Source organism: Marmota monax, unplaced genomic scaffold (genome assembly GCF_021218885.2).
Source record: "Marmota monax isolate L192 unplaced genomic scaffold, Marmota_monax_Labrador192_F-V1.1 WCK01_AAM20220418_F8-fsc00023, whole genome shotgun sequence".
Lineage (NCBI taxonomy): Eukaryota > Metazoa > Chordata > Mammalia > Rodentia > Sciuridae > Marmota > Marmota monax.
In genome coordinates, this window is record NW_026692907.1 from 1,218,638 (window position 1) to 1,233,467 (window position 14,830).

Genomic DNA, 14,830 nt, shown 5'->3' on the forward strand with positions numbered 1-14,830 from the left:
GGCCTACTTTTTCTTCTATTAGGTGCAGAGTCTCTGGTCTAATTCCCAGGTCTTTGATCCACTCTTGAGTTAAGTTTTGTGCAGGTTAAGAGATAGGGATTTAATTTCATTTTGCTACCTATGGATTTTCAGTTTTCCTAGCACCATTTGTTGAATAGGCTATCTTTTCTCCTATGTGTGTTTTTGGTGCCTTTGTCTAGTATGAGATAACCGTATTTATGTGGGTTTGTCTCTGTTTCCTCTATTCTGTACCACTAGTCTATTTTGGTGCCAATACCATGCCATTTTTGTTACTATAGCTCCGTAGTATAGTTTACGGGTCTGGTATTGTGATGCCTCTTGTTTCACTGTTCTTGCTAAGGATTGTTTTGGCTATTCTGGGTCTCTTATTTTTCCAAATGAATTTCATGGTTGCTTTTTCTATTTCTATGAGGAATGTCTTTCGGATTTTAATTGGAACTGCATTAAATCTGTATAATGCTTTTGGTAGTATGGCCATTTTGACAATATTAATTCTCCCTATGCAAAAACAAGGGAGATCTTTCCATCTTCTGAGGTTTTGTTCAATTTTTTTCTTCAGTGTTCTGTAGTTTTAATTGTAGAGGTCTTTTACCTGTTTTGTTAGGTTGATTCCCAAGGTTTTTTTTTTTTTTTTTTTTTTTTTTTTTTTTGAGGCTATTGTGAACAGGGTAGTTTTCGTAATTTCTCCTCCAGAGGTTCATCACTGATGTACAGAAATGCATTTGATTTATGGGTGTTGATTTTATATACTGCTACTTTGCTGAATTCATTTATTAGCTCTAGAAGTTTTCTGGTGGAATGTTTTGGATCCGCTATGTATAGAATCATGTCATTGGCAAATAGCGATAGTTTGAGTTCTTTTTCTATTTGTATCCCTTTAATTTCTTTCATGTGTCTAGTTGCTCTGGCTGGAGTTTCAAGGACTGTGTTGAATAGAAGTGGTGAAAGAGGGCATCCCTGTCTTATTCCAGTTTCTAGTGGGAATGCTTTCAGTTTTTCCTCCATTTAGAATAATGTTAACCTTGGGCTTAGCATAGATAGCTTTTACAATGTTGAGGTATGTTCCTGTTATCCCTAATTTTTCTAGTGTTTTGAACATGAAGATGTGCTGTATTTTGTCAAATGCTTTTTCTACATTTATTGAGATGATCATATGGTTCTTATCTTTATGTCGATTGATATGATAAATTATGATTATTGATTTCCATATGTTGAACCAACCTTGCATCCCTGGAATGAATGCCACTTGTTCATGGTGCACTGCCTTTTTAATATGTTTTTGTATGTGATTTGCCAGAATTTTATTGAGAAATTTTGCATCTGTGTTTATGAGGGATATTGATCTGAAGTTTTCTTTCCTTGAGTGTCTTTGTCTGGTTTTGGTATCAGGGTGATATTAGCTTCATAGAATGAGTTTGGAAGGGTTTCTTGCTTTTCTATTTCATGGAATAATTTGAGGAACATTGGTGTTAATTCTTCTTCAAAGTTTTGTAGAACTTGGCTGAGAATCTATCTGATTTTGGGCTTTTCTTGGTAGGTTTTAATGGTGTCTTCAATTTCATTGCTTGAAATTGATCTATTTAAATTGTATATATCCTCTTTATTCAGTTTGGGTAGACCGTATGTCTCTAGAAATTTGTTGATGTCTTTGAGATTTTCTATTTTATTGGAGTATAAATTTCAAAATAGTTTCTAATTATCTTCTGTATTTTAGTAGTGTCCATTATGATATTTCCTTTTTCATCATGAATTTTAGTAATTTGAGTTTTTTCTCTCCACTTTGTTAGTGTGGTTAAGGGTTTATCAGTTTTATTTATTTCTTCAAAGAACTTTTTGTTTTGTCACTTTTTAAATTTTTTTTTAAATTGTCAATGGACCTTTATTTTATTTATAGGTGGTGCTAAGAATTGAACCCAGTGCTCCACACATGCTGGGCAAGCACTCTACCACTGAGCTACCACCCAGTCCTGTTTTGTCAGTTTAAAAAAAAATATTTTTTTAGTTGTAGATAGACACAATACCTTTATTTTATTTATTCTTTTGTGGTGCTGAGGATTGAACCCAATGCCTCATATATGGTAGGCAAACACTTTACCACAATCCCAGCTTCTTGTCAATTTTTAAAATTTTTTTTCTATTGTTTCAGTTTCATTGATTTCATCTCTGATTTTAGTTATGTCCTGTCTTCTACTTTTGGTGTTGAATTGTTCTTCTTTTTTGAGAGCTTTGAGATGTAATGTTAGGTCATTTATTTGTTGATGTTTTATTCTTTTAGTGAATGAGCTCAGTGCAATGTTCCTCTTAGCACTAGCTTCATAATGTCCCAGATATTTTGATATGTTTTATCAGGTTTCTCATTTACTTCTAAGAATTTTTTTTATCTCCTCCCTGATATTTTCTACTCTCCATTGTTCATTCAGTAGCATATTATTTAGTCTCCAGGTGTTGGTTCATTTTTGGTTTTTAACTTGACTTGGTTTCTTTTTTGTCTTTTTTTAAAATGTGGTGCCGGGGATTGAACCAGGTGCCTCACACATGCTAGGCAAATGGTCTACCACTGAGCCACAACTCCAGCCCTTCTTTGTCTTTTTTTAAGTGTAGTTCCTCCCTGTGCTGATTTGCATTTTCTTCTCATGGACTATTTTGCTGAGAATGCTCTGTAGTGCAAGCTTCTTAGTTGTAAATTTTTTGAACTTTTGTTCATCATGGAATGTTTTTTTTTTCCATTATCAAACCTGAAATCTTAATTTTGCTGGATATAATATTCTTGGTTAGCATCCATATTCTTTCAAAGCTTGGTATATATTATTCCAGGATCTCCTAGCTTTGAGGATCTAGGTTGAGAAATCTTATGAGATCCAAATTGGTTTCCTCTTATATGTAATCTGATACTTTTTTGTCTTGGGGTCTTTAAAATTCTATCTTTATTCTGTATATAGGCTATTTCATTATAACGTACTTTGGTGTGGATCTGTCGCAATTTTGTTCATCTGGTGTACTGTAAGTCTGTTGTATTTGATTTTCCATTTCATTCTTCAGGTTTGGGAAATTTTCTGATATTATTTTATTGAATAGATTGTTCATTCCTTTGGTTTGTATCTCTGTTCCTTCCTCCCTACAATAATTCTTAAATTTGGTCCTCTCATGTTATCTCATAATTCGTGGAAGTTCTATTTATGGTTTCTTGCCATCTTCACTGTGGGGTCAACTTTATTTTCAAGATTATATATTTTGTCTTCATTGCCTGAGGTTCTGTCTTCCAAGTGATCTAGTCTGTTGGTGATGCTTTCTATTGAGTTTTTAATTTGGTTCATTGTTTCCTTCACTTCAGGGATTTCTGGTTTTTTTTCCCCCCCAGAATCTCTCTTTATTGAAGTAATCTTTTGCTTCCTGCGTTTGCTCTTATCTCTTTATTGAAGTGATCTTTTTCTGCCTGTGTTTTCTCTCTTATATCATCCTTTACTTCACAGATTATTTTAATTATGTACATTCTGAACTCCTTCTCCGACATTTCTTCTACTGTGCTGTCAATGATTCTATTATTGTACATCTTGGTTTGTTTGGGGGCTTTCTTCCCTTGTTTTTTCAGGTTGTTTGTGTGTCTTACCCTCTAGCAGTGCAGATCTGAGATGTTAGTTTCTACCCTATACACTTATAGTGTCCCTGCAGGTTTCCAATACCTGTTTGCACCCAATGCAAACAATATGCGGACTTACACCAAATAGCTCCTATTAAGATGTTTACAGTTTTGTCACAATAAACAGAAATAATGTGTTCAATTATTATCTACAATATAAATAGTAGGTTTGTGAAGGCTCTACATTTTCTAATGGTAGATAAGGCGGGGTGTGTAGCATGAAATGTTGATGAGTTAGGAGGTAAGAATATAGAGGTATTAGATTATAGAAAGCATGAAAGAGGAATCAAAGAAGTTGGCTTTTGTAAGATCTTTGCTTAGCATCTTGATGGCCATCTTAAATGATAGCTGCCATTTTAAGAAAAATTTCAATTTCCTGCCCAAGGGTGTATCATTACTCCCTCATATCAACCTCACCCTTAAATCCCTGCATTAGGACCCACCGGGCTCTAATCCCTGAGCCTGTCCCATAAAAGTCCTGAACTCCAAGCCTGTTTTGCTTCTCTTCTTCTATGGAGAGATGTGTCTTTATTTGTCAGCTCTGATAAATAAACTCCCATGTGTATCTCTGCCTGGTCTCTGTCTTTCATTTCTCACTCACCTGCCTCCTGGTTCCTCACTTTCCTTTCAGCTTTTAGCAGGAAAAAAGAGCGAAAGAGACTCCAGGGAGACAGATAAATGGCAGGAAAATTATATAGAGAGTTAATAAAATTAAATAGCAAAAGAAAAAGATATAAAAATAAAAGAATATACAACAAAACTATAAAATACTATTCAGACATCTCATTCTTGAGTAGTCTGATGCATGGAAAGTACTTGGTTTCACAAATGTTGGGGTTGTGAGAGTAGGAAAAAAAAAGAAAAAAAATCTTGAAGAAAAACTGAATGATTGTTTCTGTTGGAGTTCAATATCTTCCCTGTTTCCCTTCTTATCTGAAAGGTGGGGTTGTCTGGAGTTATCTTTACCCTCAGGATAGTGAAGGTTACTAGGCTTGGGAGGATTAATTTTGGAGGTGGAACTCCTGGAGGCAGGATATAGCAATTGCTGGGCCCCATTGGAAGACTTCTCCTTAGGAATTTCCTTTGGGGTTCACTCATGTGAGGTGGGATGGGAGCCTGGTCTTAGCCCCTTACATTACCTGTGGACCCCACAATTCCTGGTCTGTAATGTAGTCTCCAAACTGTATCTCTTTTGCTACTTCCCAATCAGGAACCTCTCTCTCCAGAGGTCCTGAATGTTGAGCACTGGGACCTGGGCATCTGTCGTGGAGAGCTGTTCTGTATCAGGCAGATCAGGACCAGGCATTGAGAGCTGCAGGCTGGCCCTATGGCTGCAAGCGCTGGGCTGGGTTGGTGGCTGGGGAGTTTGGGAGACTGTAGGTACTTTGATGTTGGGGTTCCAGGCCCCTGTTGGTGTCCCAAGATGGAAGCTTTCCCAACTAAAGTTGGCAAAGGCAATAGTGGAGGTCACCCAAGATGGTGGCAGAGGTGTTTCAAGATGGAGGCAATCGTTTTGAGAGGTGGGGCAGCGTGGGTGGGTCATGTAGTGGTGTTGGGTGGCCTATTTGGAGATGTAGTGCTGTGGCAGGTGGTGCTGCAGTGGACAGCTTCCTATGGCTGGTGTCCCCAGGTAGAGGCTACCCTTCGAGGGGGCTGTGGTGGCGGTTGCAGTGTCCTAAGATGAAGGTGGCAAGGGGAGCCCTGCGTTGGTAGATGTGGAGCCAGGTGCAAGAGGTCCGGTGGGGGGACACAGGGGAGGAGGTCTGGCATGGCGGGCAAGTACACTGTTTCTTGTCCCCTAGCCTTCTCACATGGGTGTTCAAGAACGTAGTGACCTTCTATCCTTTACCTGGAAAAATATTGTTCTTTATGAAGCATTGCTTCTTTAGGAAGTTTTCTACCTACTGTAGCAAAAACTGTCCAAATCTACTAAAATCCATTTTTCACTTCTATAGTAGCTGCAGGTGTGATGTGACATTTCATTCAGCGTTCTTTGCAACTTGATGTAACTATGTGACTAAACTTAGCAAAGAAATGTGAGGAAAGATATATGTGCCACTTCCAGGTTTGTGTTTTAAATAGATTAATATGCCTACTCTTTTTTCTGAAAGAAAATGAAACCTTTCTGTCTCAACCTAGATATGACTGTGTCCCAACTTTGATGAAACAGATCAAAGAACTACATCTTAGGGCAGTGCTAATCAGTATGGCCCACCAACCACATGCATTTCTTAAGCAGTGATTGGGCCATATTGAGATAAGGAATTCTGTTTAGTTCAACTTGTTTTCTTTTTTTGCTAGCAGGTCTTTATCCAGTGTTTATTATTATTGAGAATTAGCACCTTGAATAGAATTGTCCTCATATATAGTGGAGATCCAAGGTGGAACGAACTGTATTCAATAGAGTTTCTTGCATATATGGAAGACTTGAACTTGATTATTATGAGACATAAACTTCTCTCATTTGAACCACCAAAAATTCATGGAATATTTGATATAATAATGTATCCAAAATAATACAGCCCTGTGTCAGTCTCATTTAGATTCATCTTTTCTTTGGTTTCATGGCACACAGTGCATATATCGATTAGTATATGCCATATTACTTTAAATTTGAAGTTTACTCATTCATCTTCCCATGAGATATTGTACTCCTTTACATTAGGGACATTATCTTATTTATCATTGTAACCTAGAACAGTGCTTGTTAAATAGTAGATGCTCAAGAATATTTGTCCAAGTGTATATATGTTTTATGTTATTAATGTATGGCATAAAGAAGGATAATCAATGAAGAAGACATAAAAGTAGCATTCTGATCAGTGCTATAGTAAGAATAGGATCTCTAAAATTGAAATTGTAGTGAATGTCTAAAAGACCACTGCTCAATAAAGAATAAAGGAGACCTATAAATAAAAAGTCAAATGAAGAGGTCCTCAGGGAGAAACTATACTCAGTTAAGTAATTATATTCTTCTTTGAATATATATGTATGAATATTTAGTGAGCTTCTGTTTTGTAGTACTGGGCATTGAACCCAGGGTCTTGTGGGTGGTAGACAAGCACTCTTTAACATTTAACTACATTGCTAGTCCTAGTGAGCTACTAGTTTGGTTAAAAGACAGATACTTTTATAAAAAGGCAAATAAAGAATTATTTTCTTTGGAGAATGAAACCAAAGTCTCAAAAAAGACTTAGAGAACTTAAACAAAACAGATATCAGGCATGAGACGCTATAATGAAGTCAGGGAAAATAAGGGAAATCCTATATAATGAAAGGCGGGACCTTCCATTTACTCCTTTCTCTACTTGTTCAGAAAGTAGTTGTCTGGTACTATATCTCTGTGCCCTTTTATAGGAGATTAGATAGTTCCTCTCAGGAGTCGAAAGAAAAGATTTACACATATTCCCAAAGAGACACACATGTTCCCAATCAATATACAGTATGGGGTTTAGGGATATAGCTCAGTTGGTAGAGTGCTTGCCTCACATGCATAAGGCCCTGGGTTCAATCCCCAGCAGCAGCAGCACCACCACCACCACCACCACCACAGGTTGGCATTTGGGGAAAGCCTCCAATGGGATAGACAGAGACCAAAACACATAAGTACAAAAGAGAATCTCGAAGGAAATAAGTAATAGGAAAATAGGAAATGTTAAAACAAAGCGCTGTAGGTAATTGCATCTGAGAGGTAAGAGAAGATGTCATAAAAGGATCAGAAAAAGAAAGTGCTCTACAAATTAAAAATATTACAGACATTTTTAGTGTAATTTAAGAAATACCATTAGTCTCAAGCTTATAGAAAAGTTGCAAATTTAGTACAGAGAACATTTTTTTCTTTGACCCATTTGAGAGTAAGTTATTAGCTGTAAGCTTCATGAGTTTTGAATGTTTTACTGTGAGTTTCCTGCAAACGGACATTTGCTACATAAATATAAAGTAGCCATTAAAAGGAATTAGCATTGATGCATTACCACCATCTAATCTTTGGTCTTCATTCTTTGTTACTTGTCCAAATAATGTTTTTTATATCAAGAGGATCTAGTTTAGAATCACATGTTGTATGTAATTGTCATGCCTCTTTAGTCTTCAGTATAAAAAAGTTCTATGGACTTTGACTCTCTTTCTCTTGACTTTGACATTTTCAAAGATTATAGACCACTTATTTTTTAGAATGTTTCTTAATTTGGGTTTGTTTAATATTTCCTCATGTATGGATTTAGGTTATGCATTTTCTCCTCCCCACCTCCTTTTTTTTTTTTTTTTTTTTTAAGACAGGTTTTGCTATAGTGCCCAGGCTGGCCTCAAATTCACAATTCTATTGTCTCAGTTTTCCAGATATCTGGGATTATAGGCATGCATCACCCCACACCCAATTTGACATTACTCTTTTTTATTTTTGGCAATGAATAAAATTTGTTTTGATGGGAAGTGCCTTGAAACTATGTATTCTCTTTCAACACACTTGTGATTCATTTATTCATATTATAAAGACTCATAGTTTTTCTTTTATTCAGTGGATTATAGTTCTTTGCTATTGTTATTTATTTTGATGCTTATATTTTCTATTGATTTGGCCTGTGGGAGCCCTTTCAAATTGGCATCTATGTTCTTTTGCCATGTCCCCATCATTTTTAGAGTACTTCCTTGCTTTTTAGTATACAAGATATTCAAGGCTGGTTGTCACTTTATTAAAACTTGAAATATAATTTACATACAATAAAATTCACATTTTAAAGTCTAAATTTAATGGTTTTTATATGTTTAAAAAGTTATACAACCATCACCACTATCTAATTCCAGAACATTTTCATTACTCCAAAAAGAAAGTTTAAGTTTGATTGTTAATCCCTCTTTACCTCTAATATCTCCAGATATTTTTAATTTATTTTCTGATTCTATGGAGGTACCTATTTAGATATTTCATATCAATGGAATCAAATACTATTTAGTTTTCAGTACTTTTTTTTTCATACTAGGTATTGAACCCAGGGGTGCTTGACCACTGAGCATACCCCAGCCCTTTTGTAAAATTTTTTATTATGAGACAGGGTCTCACTAGCCTTGAACTTGTGATCCTCCTGCTGTAGTCTCCCGAGCTGCGCGGGGATTATAGGCATGTGCCACCGTGCTTGGTAACCACATTTTAAAAAATTAATTAATTAATTAATTATTTTAGTTGTAGTTGGACACAATATCTTTATTTATTTTTATGTGGTGCTGAGGATCGAACCCAGGGCCTTGCGAGTGCTCTACCGCTGAGCCACAACCCCAACCCAACCACATTGTTTTTTAAATTTATCCATGTCATAGCCTATATAAGCACCTCATCCTTTTTTTATTGTCTCATATATATTTAACCACATTTTATTTATTGAATCATAAGTTAGACATTTGGATTTTTTCTCACTTTTTGTCCATTATTAATAATACTGCTGTGAATATTTATGTACAAATTTTTTGTGGAACTGTTTTCCCTTGGCATACAGAGACATGGAATTGCCAGGTCATATGTCAGCTATGTTTAACTTTTTATATGTGTGTGGTATTGGGGATTTGGCCCAGGGCCACTTTACAACTGAGCCACATCCTAGCCCTTTATTGTTTTTATTTTGAGATAGGGTCTCTGTAAATTGCTGAGGCTGGGCTTGAACTTGCACTCCCCCTGCCTCAGCCTCCTGAGTCACTGGGATTATAGGTGTATGCCATCATACCCAGCTTATGTTTAACTTTTTTTAAATTTTTTTTTTTATTTTTAGTTGTAGATGGACACAATATCTTTATTTACTTATTTTTTTGTGGTGCTGAGGATTGAACCCAGGGCCTCACCCGTGCGATGCAAGTGCTCTACCACTGAGCTACAACCCCAGCCCCAATGTTTAACTCTTCTTAGGAACTTTTTTGAGGTTTTCCAAAAGACCCACAATACTTTATATTTCCTTCACCACACTGTGTATGGGAGTTTACATTTCTCTATTTTCGTCACGGCTCTTGTACTTTTTTTGCTCCAGCCCTGAAATCAGTCATTTCTTCATTGAGTCCTGTTCCATTTAGGGGAAAATAATATTTAGAAACCAAGTCTGCTGCTAGGTGTGCTCATTACTACATGGGGTCCAGGTAGGGATCCAAGGCCGTAACTGAATAAAGCTAGAAAATGTATGTATATGCACACATTTACATACACATACATATTTGCACCTTTATTTTATGTCTCAAAAGAATCTTTATTTGATTTCATTTGTTCACAATGATACCTAAAATTCTAAACCAACACTGTAGAGTTCTTTCAGGTTTTCCTTTTTCACATTGTAACTCCCTTCTCCAACAGGCAGAAACCCTGCTCCTATTGCCCTTCACATAATTACTTATTTGATCCATTTTTCCATATAGCTAATGTCCTATCAGTGCCATATTTTCTTTTTCCTGTGTCTTATTATGCATAGGCTCTGATTTGGCATACTGAACTGCCTTGTCACTGCCTCCTTCTCACCTCTCCACATTTGAATGCCCATTTTATTCACTGGAGCTCTCTGACTTCCTGTTTTAGACCATCCCATCACATGAATGCCCTCCTTACTTTCTTGGACTCTGGTATATAGCACAACGGGTTGTCCTTCTGTGACATTGTTACTCTGCTAGGTCTTTAACATTCTAGGCCACCTCTACAAAAGGGTATCTGCCTTATGTTAGACTTTGACTCTCCCATCCACAGATGTCCTTCCCTCATCCTACTCCCATTTGTTTATTTTAGTATTAGGTGCCAGGGATTGAACCCAGGGCCTCACACATGCTAGCCAAGTACTTCACCACTGGGGTACATCCCAGCCCTATTTATTCAATTTTTAACAACCTGTTTCTTTTTTGTTTTTAAAAACTTTTGATTTTATAGTAATAATTAATTCATAGGAATTTGCAAAATAGTTTAAAGGTTTCCTGTGAATTCGTCATTCACCCAATATTTTTGGATTACATCTTACATAAATATAGACAATGTCAAAAACAAGAGGGTGACATTAATTCGTTGTAGTTCACTGCCATTTATCATGTGTGTAGATTCATGTAACTATCATCAAAATTAAGATGCAGCACAATTCTTTCACCACAGAGATCTCCTTTGTGTTACTTCTTTGTAGTCACATTTACGCTTCTCTCCTGACTATTCATTATTTAATGACTTTTTAAAATTAAAATCTTTATTAAAAGTCATAGGAAGAGTTGAGTAAGCATCGAGATAAACTGTGTTGTATTTCTGAATGGGAGGACTTAATATCATTCTTACTTCTGAGTGAGGACCAAGTTTGGAATTCTAATTTCTCAAGGTTGAATTTATTGGTATTCTGTTCCATTCTGCTCTAAGTCTTGGGCTTTTAAGAAGAGTTTCCCCCTAGTTCTTGGCTTCATGTAGAAAGGCCAGCTTGGGCCCCTCTTCTATAAATTATAACTTCTATAAATTTGCAGCCAATAATTCTCACCTTTCCTTCAAGCTTTCAGACAGTAGGCCTACCCTTCAGTTTATCTTTGCTAGCTTCATTGTTTTTTCTATGTTTATGACATCTGTATATTTCCCTCATTTGCTTTTAAATTTTTCTGTTTCAACCCTTTAACATGATCAGTTTTATCTAGAATTTCTCTATTCAGTGTAGGAAGGAATGCTTACTGCCTGTCAACTCAGAATGGCTTTAATAATTTTCTTTTAAGAAATGTCAAGTCTATAGAAAAGTTAAAAAAAATAGACCTTTTAGATACATATATCTTTTATGTAGATTTACCATTTTTTTTTATCATTTTACCCCTTACTTACACTTCTTTCTCCTTTTTTCCGTGGTATACTATCACAACCATCCATTCCTTTCTCCTTTTCCCCCCTTCTCCCTCCCTCTCCCTCTTTTTTCCTTCTTTTTTCCCAGTGCTGGAGATCAAATCCTTGTGCATGCTAGGCTAATGCTGTACCACTGAGCTATATCCCCAGCCCCTGGGTGTTTTATATTTTTTAAATGAGTTAAGATCATTTATCTTATAGAATCTTCACATTCTAGATGTGCCTAATAGTTTCTTCATGATTAAATTCAGGCTAAGTATTTTTAGCAAGAATACTGTATAGCTGGACACAGTGGTATAAGTCTATAATCCCAGCTACTTGAGAGGCTGAGTCAAGAGGATCACATCACAAGTTTGAGGCCAGGCTAAGCAACTAGTGAAACCCTGTTTCAAAAAAAAAAAAAAAAAAAAAGGCTGGGAATGTAGTTCAGTGGTAGAGCACCCTGGGCTCTAATCCCCAGTACTAAAAAATCCAAACCAAACCAAACCAAAACAAAAAACTATATAGGTGATGCTTTGTACTTGTCATTGTATCACATTAGAAAATGCACATGCTGGCATGTTGAACTATTGGTTATTTTGTGAGAACATTTCATTAGGGTGGTGTTTGTCATATCTCTTCATTATAAATATATATTTTCTCCTTGGAAATTAATAATTCAACTTTGGAATGGTACATTGAGGCACTGTGAGCATTCTCTTCTTAATGACCATTAACCTGTTCAGAACATTTTTGGTGCTTGCCTTTTTTAGTAATTGTAATTCAGTAGAACTTATTGACCAACTACTTATGCATTGTTCATGTATTCATTCCATAAGTATCATTGAGTGGATACCACATCATGTTCTATCTAATCTTTGGGGGTACATGGTGAACACAGTCTGGAGAGTGCCTTTGTGGTGCCTACAGTCAGGTAGGAGAGCTTGATATAAATAATCACACTGGCATATATTTATAGATGGTGATAAATTTTATAAAGGAAAAGAATGTGGTGCTGACAGATTATAAGGTGAGCCATTATCTTTCTTGGAGGTTCAGAGAATACTTCTTGTGAAAGTGATATTTGAGCTAAGATCTCAGATAAGAATTATGGACTTCTTGAATTTCTAGAGTATTTAATCTGTAGAGCTTTTCTATTAATTTTATCTGACAATTAAATCATAGTGTCTCATACTGAATTGATATTAAAGTAATTTATTATTTAAATTTTCTTACTTAATATTGTTTACTATTAACTAAATTATAAACTGCTGTGGCTGGCTTTGAACTTGCGATCCTCTTGCCTCAGCCTTGAAACAAGTTTGTGAACCATCAAGTATATCTTCTATGTTTGTTTTATAGTTGCCTCTTAGAATGCATGGTGAATTGGTTCCAGGACCCCTAAGGAAACCAAAGTCCACAGATGCCCGAATATCATATATAAAGTGGCATAGTATTTGCATGTAACCTATGAATATCCTCCAGTATACTTTAAATCATCTCTAGCTTACTTATAAAACCAAATACAATGTAAATGCTAGGTAAATAGTAGTTATACTGTATTTTTTAGGGAATAATGTCAAAAAATATTTGTATTCAGTACAGATGTGAGTTTTTTCCTGAATATTTTCCATCTGTGGTAGATCTAATTTAGAGTTGTAGAACCCACAGATATGGAGGGCTGTTTGTATTTTGGTGACTGTAAAGTTACAGGCTTCTAGAATTTATTAACTTAAAGATTTTAAAATATATCAGATGGCATGAGGTTTTATTGTTTACCATTGTCTGCATAGATTTAGAAGAGATTTTATCCTTGTATATTTAAGATTTATAAGCTATAGTTTAATAATTAAAAGTGTAAAACAAATTTGATGTGCTTTTTAGGTTAAACAAGTCTCTTGAGTGGAGTTTCCTCACTGATGGAGAATTACTTCCAAGCAGAAGCTTACAACCTGGACAAGGTGTTAGATGAATTTGAACAAAACGAAGGTAAAAATTTACATTGGTGACTATTTGGGTTTATGATATGGAGAAAGAGACTGTGAGGATCTAAAAGGAAGTAAACTTTTTTTTTTTTTATGGTACTAGAGATTGAACCCAGGGCCTTGTGCATGATAAGCAAGCACTCTACCATGAGCTACATCTCCATCCCTTTTTAAAACTTTTTATTGTGAGACTTGGTGCTGCTAAATTAACCTGATTGGTTTTAAACTTGCAATCCTTCTATCTCAGGCTCCCAAGTATCTGGGATTATATGTGTGCACCACTACCCAGCAAAGATGTGGTACTTTAAAAAAAGAGTCAAGACAATAATGATATATATCCAGAGGAAGAAATAACATTTCTTAATATTATGTGCCAGATACTTACATGGATTATATCATTTAATGTTTAAAACAATCCAATAAAAGTCGATCTTCTAATTTCCATTTTATGGATGAGAATAGAGGCATAGAGAGGTCAAGCAATTTCCTCAAAGTTACCTTGCTAACAAGTGAAGTGGCAAGAGTAGGATCCAGGAAGCCTAAGCTCTACCTACTTTAAACTATCAGTTTATGTCTAAGACGAGCTCAAGAGGCAGAGTCAGGAGGATCCAGAGTTCAAAGCCAGCCTCAGCAAAAATGAGGAGGCATGGGGCTCTCAATGATACAGCACGTGCCTAGCATGTGTGAGGCACTGGGTTTGATTCTCAGCACTGCATATAAATAAATAAAATAAAGATCCATTGACAACTAAAAAATAATTAAAGAAAAGTGAGGCACTAAGCAACTTGATGAGACCTTGTCTAAATAAAATACAAAATAGGGATGGGGATGTGGCTCAGTGATCAGTGCTCCTGAGTTCAATCCCTGTTTACCCCCCCACCAAAAAAAAAGAAAAAATAACTCTTCCATATTGCTTCTGTTTTAGTCAGTTTTTTCGCTGCTGCAACTAAAAGATTTGACTAGAACAATTTTAGGGGAGGAAAAGTTTATTTGAGGGCTCATGGTTTCAGAGGTCTTAGTCCATAGAATGCTGGCTCTATTCCTCAGGGTTGGAGGTGAGGCAGAACATCATGGAGAAAGAGTGTGGCAGAGGGAAGCAATTCACATGGTGAGCAGGAAATAGAGAGACTTCACTCTCCAGATACAAAATACATACCCCATAGCCATGCCCTCAATGAACCACTTCTTCCAGCTATACCCTACCTGCCTCCAGTTAATCCCATCAGGAATTGGCTTACTGATTAGGTCAAGGCTATAATCCAATCATTTCTCCTCCAAACCTTGCATTGTCTTACACATGAGAATTTGGGAGACATCTCATATCCAAACCATAACAATTGCCCAGTATATTGAAGTAAAGATATATTTTAAAACTAACTTTAAAAGATT

General features: G+C 36.0%; 1 protein-coding gene and 1 non-coding gene across 4 annotated transcripts in view; both read left to right on the top strand.

The window, feature by feature from the left end:
- Positions 1-14,830, top strand: part of Zfyve9 (zinc finger FYVE-type containing 9) — a 234,470-nt gene that overhangs the window by 84,322 nt on the left and 135,318 nt on the right. For all 3 annotated transcript variants that reach the window (XM_046451092.2, XM_058581453.1, XM_058581454.1), the window contains exon 3: positions 13,341-13,445. In XM_046451092.2, the coding sequence (XP_046307048.1) occupies positions 13,376-13,445 (70 nt within the window). In that variant the 5' untranslated portion in view covers positions 13,341-13,375. The remainder of the gene's footprint in view (positions 1-13,340; positions 13,446-14,830) is intronic.
- Trnav-cac (transfer RNA valine (anticodon CAC)) lies at positions 7,115-7,184 on the top strand. Its single transcript has one exon. It is a non-coding gene; the product is annotated as a tRNA-Val (tRNA).